This window comes from Zeugodacus cucurbitae, chromosome 2 (assembly GCF_028554725.1).
Source record: "Zeugodacus cucurbitae isolate PBARC_wt_2022May chromosome 2, idZeuCucr1.2, whole genome shotgun sequence".
Classification (NCBI taxonomy): Eukaryota; Metazoa; Arthropoda; class Insecta; order Diptera; family Tephritidae; genus Zeugodacus; species Zeugodacus cucurbitae.
The window spans coordinates 81,866,748-81,876,200 of record NC_071667.1 but is presented as its reverse complement, the minus strand read 5'-3'; the positions used below and the strand labels follow the sequence as shown (position 1 = coordinate 81,876,200).

The 9,453-nt window shown below is 35.6% G+C and overlaps 1 protein-coding gene across 1 annotated transcript; it reads left to right on the top strand.

Moving 5' to 3' along the window:
- Nucleotides 1-8,394: 8,394 nt before the first annotated feature.
- LOC105220025 (ficolin-1-like) lies at nt 8,395-9,453 on the top strand. Its single transcript, XM_011196404.3, has 2 exons — nt 8,395-9,077; nt 9,140-9,453. The coding sequence occupies exons 1-2, from the start codon at nt 8,428-8,430 to the stop codon at nt 9,291-9,293; spliced, it is 804 nt and encodes a 267-aa protein (XP_011194706.2). The 5' UTR covers nt 8,395-8,427; the 3' UTR covers nt 9,294-9,453.

The window sequence follows — 9,453 nt, the reverse complement described above, 5'->3', positions numbered from 1 at the left end:
TAGTCTACAAATACACATGCATACATACATACATACATACATACATATACAAATACATACATACATACATATTCATATACATATACATATGTATGTACGTGTGCATGTGCTTGTGTCTCTTGCACCCATCGCTCGCTTATTAGCTTGACCAGTTTAATTTGGCTATAAAATCCAATGGTTGCGCAAATAAATTCTAAAGCTGTCAACTGCTTGGAAACTTAAATAAATAATGTGACAAATTATTCGACACTCCGCACACTAATCGCCATTGTTGTTTATTTATGCACACACACACATACATACACAGATGCCCCCTTTATTTGTTCATAGATACATATGTATGTGTGTATGTTTGTTGTTTTGAGCCCGGCGCGTCAGCGCTTGGGTGTTGAGTTTGGCTTTGCTGTTATTCTATTTTGTGATTTATTGAGTCCGAATTATCAATGACAAAACCAATCGACTCGCCTGCGGATTGCAAATGAAAATTGAAATAAATTTCAAAAATCAAAAAAAAAGTTTTTGTTTAGTTATAAGGTTCTCAAAAGCTGCAGTAACAATAGTTGAGGGCGCTGCATGTGAATGCGAAAATATGGTTGCACAAGTTTTCAATTGTCTCGATGTATTTAATTGATGCAGCGATGCATTTATTCTAGCTGTCAAGAACTTTTGTAGCGTTTTAGATTTAAAAGGAAGAGAAAATGCTTTCAATGGTAATGCAAACCAGCTTCCCTATGGAAAAGAATGAAATAAAAACAAGTAAGGAAAGTTCGGGTACGACCGAACATGTTATACTCTCGCAATTTTATAAAGCTAACACAATTCGACCCATATATTCGGCATAAAGTCCAATAGAATAACGAAAATCATCATAAATAGTATATGGGGACTGAGGTAATTCCTGAACCGATTTCAATCGTTTTCACCACCAAGATACAATATATCGTAGTATTTACGCTCACTTAATTTTATATTACCTATAATTAGGTATATGGGATCTAGGGGATGTTATGACCCGATTTTAATCACTTTTGGAACAGAGTCAAACTGTTATAAGAAAAAGATTCCCTCTGAATTACATTAAAATGTCTGAAAGATTTACCTATATTTTCGGTGAAAAATTACCTTTAGGCACTGAGTTCTTCATGTTCGATATCAGAAAAGTCATGGTCCGATTTTGACAATTTTTCCACAAGCGACAGCTCAAATACAGTATTTGTGTAAAGTTTTATTCCGCTATCTTCATTGGTTCCTAATGTATATATTATAAAGTGAACGAATCAGATGGAAATCAGAATTGAATTATAGTTGAAGTTAATGTAATTTTGCCCATAGTCCATCCATGCCATCACGATGTCAAGAAAATATTATATACCGAATTTAATTGAAATCGGTCGAGTAGTTCCTGAGATATGATTTTTGACCCATTAGTGGGCGACGCCACGCCCATTTTCCATTTTGTAAAAAAAATCTGAGTGCAGCTTCCATCTGCCTTTTCTTATATGAAATGTAGTGTTTCTGACGTTTTTCGTTGGTGAGTTAACTCACTTTTAGTAATTTTCAACATAACCTTTGCATAGGAGGTGGACGTGGTTATTATCCGCTTTTATTCATTTTTGGACTGTATAAGGAAATGGCTAAAGGAAACGACTGCAGAAATTTTGGTTTATACAGTATTTTTGTTTTGCAAGATATATACAAAATGGTCGTGGCTATTGTCCGATTTCGCCCATTTTCAATACCAACCTCCTCAGTGCCAAGGTATATGTGTTCCAAGTTTCATTAAGATATCTGAATTTTTACTCAAGTTATCGCTTGCACGAACTGACGGACGGACAGGCAGACATTCGGATTTTGACTCGTCTCGTCACCCTGATCATTTTGATATACATATATAACCCTATATAAAACTCGTTTAGTTTTAAGACCTACAAACAACCGTTATGTGAACAAAACTATAATACTCTCTTAGCAAATTTTTTTGCGAGAGTATAATAAATAAAATAAAAAGGAAAAAATCTCTGTAATTGGTATATTCGTCTTCGGTAGCAACAAAAGTAATGAAATCGACAAACTTAAGAAGAGATGTTTAATAGAGAGAGAAATATATTTGGAGCCAATGTATGTATATACTAAAATGAAAAAAAAAACATTAATTTGCAATTGATTTTATTTATTTTATTGATTTTTTTTATTTATTTTTGAATCATCTGAAAGATACAAATTAGTACAGAATAATATAGTATTTAGATATTAGTTATTTCTTTTCATTGCTTTTGAATGTTCCATGTGTTACGACTTTTGGACTGGTCCTCTTTCTCCTGTCAACATCTTTGTGACCGCATTTGCGCACTATCTTTTGGTCTTATACCCATGTGGGCATATTTCAATGAATAATTGTTACTACGCCAAGGATACCAGATAATGCCCATCCCTTTTTTTTCGTGAGTGCCATTAAGATACTGGCCGTTTAAATTACTAAAAAAAGAGAAATTTAGGCATAACATTTAAAAACAAGTAAGGAAGGGCTAAGTTCGGGTGTAACCGAACATTTTATACTCTCGCAATTTATTTATTTAACTTTATTTATATTAATAATACACAATTTGACCCACATATTCGTCATATATAGTGCATAAAGTCCATTGAAAGTTGGAAACCATAATATTAGGTTAGAAGCACCGAGGTTCTCGTGTTCGATATATGGAGCCTTAAAAACCTATGGTCCGATTTCGGCGATTTTTAGAATGGGGCTGCCACACTATAAACATAGTATTTTTGCAAAGCTCTGCACCGATATCTTCACTAGTGCTAACTTTATATATTGTAAAGTAAGCGATTCAGATAGTCTTCAAAGTTCTGGTATATAGAAAGTAGGCGCGGTTGTGAAGCGATTTGGCCTATTTTCACAACATATCATTGGGATGTAAGGAAACTATTACAAACCAAGTTTCATTGAAATCGGTCGAGTAGTTCCAGAGATATGGTTTTTGACCCATAAGTGGGCAATGCCACGCCCATTTTCCATTTTGTAAAAAAATCTGAGTGATTCTGGTATTTCCTATGTAAAATTTAGTGTTTTGTTAGTGAGTTAACTCACTTTTAGTAAATTTCAACCTAACCTTTGTATGGGAGGTGGGCGTGGTTATTACCCGATTTCTTTCATTTTTGGACTGTATTTAGAAGTAGCGCAAAGAAACGACTGCAGAAAGTTTGGTTTTCATAGCTTTATTGGTTTGCGAGATATATACAAAAAACTTATTTTGAGGCGGGGCCACGCCCACTTCCCCCAAAAAATTACATCAAAATATGCTCCTTCATAGTGCGATCCTTTGTACCAAATCTTATTTCCATAGATTTATTTATGGCTTAATTATGGCTCTTTATGTGTTTTCGGTTTTCGCCATTTTGTGAGCGTGGCAGTTTTCCGATTTTGCCCATCTTCGACAACCTTCCTATGGTGCCAAGGAACAAGTGTGCCAAGTTTCATCAAGAAGTTTTAATTTTTACTCAAGTTACTACTTGAACAGACGGACGGACAGACGGACATTCGGATTTTGACTCGTCTCGTCACCCTGATCATTTTGATATATTTAACCCTATATCTAACTCGTTTAGTATTGGGTGTTACAAACAACCGTTATGTGAATAAAACTATAATACTCTCTTAGCAACTTTGTTGCGAGAGTATAAAAATTAAGCAAATAAAGACAATTGAATGGAATCAGTAACAGTTATGAAACAATTCTAGCAATTTTCGAATATCGCGTTCTATTCTGCTTATGATGGGTTGAATTGATGTATCGTAAAAGTTCGTAAACCGTATTTAGGGGTTGCTGTATGCAAATAGTTAGCGGTAAATAAGTGGTCGCATATCATAATAGTGGATTTCCACAAGCGTTCCGCATCGAGCGGCAAACAAACAAGGTTTGTCTCTTCTTTTTGTAGCCAGCGTACGTTACTCTGATTATTAAAAGCACATAAACACTAAGTGTGTATGGCATGTAGCCTGAAGCCAGCCAACCGTCAAGCCAGATGCGCAAAATGTATTTAATAAGTGCGAAACGACGCCGCGCGAAATGATACGCCTTCAGCGGCATCAGCGTCACAAATCAGGAAGTAATCTAGGAAGTCAGCAAAGATTTCAGTTGCCAGTTGCAAGTTGCTGCCACTGCTAACTTGCAACATTGTTATGTCCGCCGCAACGCGCATCCGTGCATGCAAGCCACGCAGCAAAGATGCCATGGCCAACCAGCCCACCTCATCCCCATCCCGGTTTCAAAGTGCGAACGGCATTGATTTGCCTGCAGTGTCCAGTGGCCTTTTCCATTTTGTGTCATCACCACACTGCTACTCCGGCGCGCGCATAAATCACGCTCGCGCACAAAAAGTTTTGATTTGTGAAATCAAAAGCTATTTGCACTGTAATCAGCACAAACATTGTGCGTTTGTTTATGCAACGGCAAAAACTTTCTTTGCTTTCTCGCCCATCCTTCAACTGCCATGCCCATATCTTCGTGCATTCGCTGAATTCTGCATGCTGTGTGCGTTTGCTTTGTTATTGTTGTTGCTTTCTTCTTTTTTTTTGTTTGCCGTTAAAGTGTACGTACGTGTTGCAGTCCAACGATATCACAGTCAACATTGTTGTTTCTTCAGCTGCTAGAATGGGTATGCCCGAATGGCTTAGCATTGGCATTTAATTCTTGTCCGCTCTGCACTTTTTGACGCTATTTGTTCTCCGGGGTTTCAATTTGTGCAACTTGACTTGGCAGTGAATGCATTTTAGTGCATTTAAATTTTTTGAGTTTTGAGTTGAACGTCCAATTGTCTCCAAGGGCAAGGACTTCCGACATATTCTAATATCGCTCTACAATTATATACAGAAGTGTCCAAATAAAGGTATATTTTGTATAAAATTATTTGGGATGGAAAATTGAGATCTTATATTAGTTCAAAGTCATCTTGGGAATACCAATCGATCCAATTGAACAATACAAACGGATTTTATACAAATACAGCACCTTTCATGAATTGGAAGATTTTGGCACATTTTGCGATCTCGTTGAAACTGGTATATGACTGATAAAGAGCCTTAGCTGTTGTGATTTAATGAAATCGGGATATGGTAAGGTGTGGTGGAAATGGATGTCACTTGCTTCTGCCATGGTGTGAAAGTTAAGCAAATTTTTTTTGGGAAAGTGGGCGTGCCCCCTATGAATTTTTTTGTCATAAACTACTAAAACTATATCAACCAAACTGGTGTCTTTTCCATTTGGTACTTTATTATGCGTAATGTAAATCGCATTATAACCACGCCTACTTCTCATACAGATGTCATGTTGAAAACTACTATAACTCTTTAAATTCAGGAAGGTAAACCAATAGACCCTACATTTTATGGTAAAGATGGTAAATATTTGTATAAAAAAATGGACGATGGGTTATATCTCAGGAAATGCGAAATTTGGTTCATAACATTTCTCTGGCATGCCTATGGTAAAGTTTGGGAATGAGCGAAATCGGTTCAAAAACGCACCTACTTCCCATATATCGCAATTTTGAATTCTATCTCATTCATTCACTTTACTATACATATATATAAATTGAGCACCAGTGAAGTTATCGGAACAAACTTAGTATAAATAATCCAATTATAGTGTGACATCATCCGTCTAATAACCGCCAAAATCGGACTATAACTTTTCAAGACCACATATATCTCACATGAGGACCTCAGTGTTTGTGGCTAATTTTTCATTGAAAATATTGGTAAACCTCTCAGATATTCTAAAGAAATTCAAAAGAGATGTGTTCCTTCTAACAGTGTGCCACTGTGCCAAAATCGGATCAATACATTCTCTAGCCCCCATAAATCTAATATATGGATTTTCAAACTTCCGTTAGACTATATAACGTGTAATCCTGGTGTCAAAAATAGTTGAAACCGGACCAGGAATTACTCCAGCCCCCTTTTACTATATACAATGATTTTCGTTATTCTAATGCACTTTATACTGAATATTCGGTACGAATTGTGTGTTTTCTTAATAACATTAAATAAATAATTTGCAAGAGTATAAAATGTAAAAAAATATGAAATGTTTCACCCGAACTAAGGCTTTTCTTAATTGTCTTTATTTGCTAATTTTTATACTCTCGCAACAAAGTTGCTACGAGAGTATTATAGTTTTGTCCACATAACGGTTGGTTGTAAGTCCTAAAACTAAACGAGTAAGATATAGGGTTATATATATCAAAATGATCAGGGTGGCGAGTAAAGTTCAAATCCGGATGTATGTCTGTCCGTCCGTCCGTGCAAGCTGTAACTTGAGTAAAAATTAAGATATCTTGATGAAACTTGGAAGACATATTTCTTGGCACCATAAGAAGTTTAAGTTCGAAGACGGGCGTAATTGGAACACTGCCACGCACACAAAATGTCGAAAACCGAAAACACATAAAGTGCCATAACGAAGCTATAAATAAAGCTATGGTACATATCTCGTAAACTACTAAAGCTATATCAAGGAAACTTTCTAGAGTCGTTTTTTTTTTTAGTTACCACCTTATACAGTCCAAACATGGAGGAAATCGGATTATAACCACGCCCACCTCCCATACAAAGGTTATGCTGAAAACTACTAGAAATGCTTTAATTCAGTAAAGAAAACCAACAGAAACCTTAAATTTTATTATAAAGAAGGTACAGAAGAGCTGCACTCAAAATGGTATTCAAAATTTTAAATGGTCGTGGTTCCGCCCACTTATGGGGCAAAAACCATATTTCGGAAACTACTCGACCAATTTCAATGAAATTCGGGTCATAATATCTTCCTACCTTCCCAATGATATGTTGTGAAAATAGTCTAAATCGGTTCACAACCACGCTTACTTTACATATACCAGAACTCTGAAGTCGGTCTGAATAGTTTACTTTACAATATATAAAGTTAGTACTAGTGAAGATATCGGAACAGAACTTCGCTGAAATACTGTATTTAAAGAGTGCCATCACCCTACTAAAAATCGTCGAAATCGGTAGATAAGTTTTCAAGACCCTATATATCGAATATGACGACCTCAGTACTTCTATCAAATTGTTTACCGAAATTATAGTTAAGTCTCTCAGATATTTTGAAGAATAATATGTCTCCTTGCCAAAAATGTGTGAAATCGGGTCATAACTTCATCTATCTCCCATAGGTATATATATATTTGGGTTTTGAAACTTTCAATGGACTTTAGACCATATACATACATATATGCCGAATATGTGAATCAAACTGTTTGTTATATTAATTAAGTTAAATAAATAAATTGCGAGAGTATAAAATGTTCGGTGACACTCGAACTTAGCCCTTCCTTACTTGTTTCTTTAGTTTTTATTTCTAGTAATTTAAATGAATATATATATTTGGGTTTTGAAACTTTCAATGGACTTTAGACCATATACATACATATATGCCGAATATGTGAATCAAACTGTTTGTTATATTAATTAAGTTAAATAAATAAATTGCGAGAGTATAAAATGTTCGGTGACACTCGAACTTAGCCCTTCCTTACTTGTTTCTTTAGTTTTTATTTCTAGTAATTTAAATGAATTTGCCGTAAGACATAAGCAATTAATAAATTTGTTTTATCATGCAATTGACGAGGGTCTTTGTGTCACTTTGCTTTTTAGTTTTCATATTGCAATTTCTTACGCTGTCTGAATATAGGGTGGTTCTAATGGTTTTTTTTGTAATGCTGCAAAATTATTGAAATGCAAAATTATTGAAATGCATTTTTTCGCACTGGCATCATTTGTCCCAAACTTCACTTTTGCAACTTTATTACAAGTAAATTAAATAAATTAATGTTATGGCCAAGAATTTAGCCGACTTCGGAAATAGTATTGGCTCATTGAAAAGCCTACATCTAAAAAACACCTTGTATAATACTTAATAGCTTTTCGATTAACATAATTTTTTAGCCATCATAATGGTTCATCACCAATATAAAGCCTCTGATGGTTTCAAAGAACTTATGTATGTGCCAAGTTTCAACTTTCAGGGAAACATCTCAAATTTTGCTTCAATTATCGCTTTCTAGGTATTCACTTCGGTATTCACGACGGTTTCAATTCGTCTCGTAATCGTTATCACTTGGTATTAAAAATTGGAATTGTAAAGACTATGCGGTCCGGCAATTATATTTGAAAAATAAGCTGATAATACGACACCTTAGTTTCATGCTTTAACAAAGCAACATTTTTTTAATAGAATATATGTTCTAAATATTTCACACTGTCCTTCTTGAAGGACTCTGTATCGTGAAGTGTCTATGCAATTTATTTCTCGATTTTTTTTACAATGCGAAGTGATTCAAATGATTTATAAATATTCATGTATTTCTATTCCACTGATTAGTTCAAAAGTATCCAACGACATGGTCATTTCTTACACAATAATGTTGGTGAACGGTGCACTGCTGATGCTCTTCTTGAGCACAGCCACGACGGAAATATTGAATGAATCGAGGAGTGCAAGACCGCTACCTTCCAACTGTGTCGAGGCGGTGTGCTCTGCGGGCTCAAAGGCCAAAAGCGGTATATATCAAATACGCTTACCGTTAGAAGGTTGGGAGCATCGACCCTTCTACGTTTACTGTTTACTCGATGGGAATGGCGGTGATCCTTGGTTGTTAGTGCAGCGTCGACAGGATAAATATCTGGACTTCAATCGCAACTGGAATGATTACAAGATTGGCTTCGGAAACTTGGGCACAAATTTCTTCATTGGTCTGGACAAATTGCATGCGCTCACACAAGTGCAACTAAATGAGTTACAAATCGAATTGCGTGACTTCAACGATACCGTTAAGTACGCCAACTACGATAGCTTCGCTGTTGGTAACGAGAGTGAAAAATATGAATTGAATGTTTTGGGACCATATTCAGGTGGGCATGCAGGCGATGCCTTGCTTCGCCATCACAGTGGACAAAAGTTCAGCACATACGATCAGGACAACGACCATTGGACTAGTAATTGTGCGGAGAGATACAAAGGGGCCTGGTGGTACAACTCGTGTCAGGAGAGGTAAAATCCAATTCTCATTTTTTTTAAATGTTATGCCTAAATATTATTTCTCTTTTCTGTAGTAGCCTAAACGGCCAATATCTTAATGGCACTCACAAAGTAGAATGGATGAGCATCATCTGGAATTCAGATCGCGGTAACAATTATTCATTGAAATATTCCCACATGGGTATAAGACCAAAAGATAGTGCGCAAATGCGGTCACAAAGATGTTGACAGGAGAAAGAGGACCAGTCCAAAAGTCGTAACACCTGGAACATTCAAAAGCAATGAAAAGAAATAACTAATATCTAAATACTATATTATTCTGTACTAATTTGTATCTTTCAGATGATTCAAAAATAAATAAAAAACTCAATAAAATAAATAAAATCAA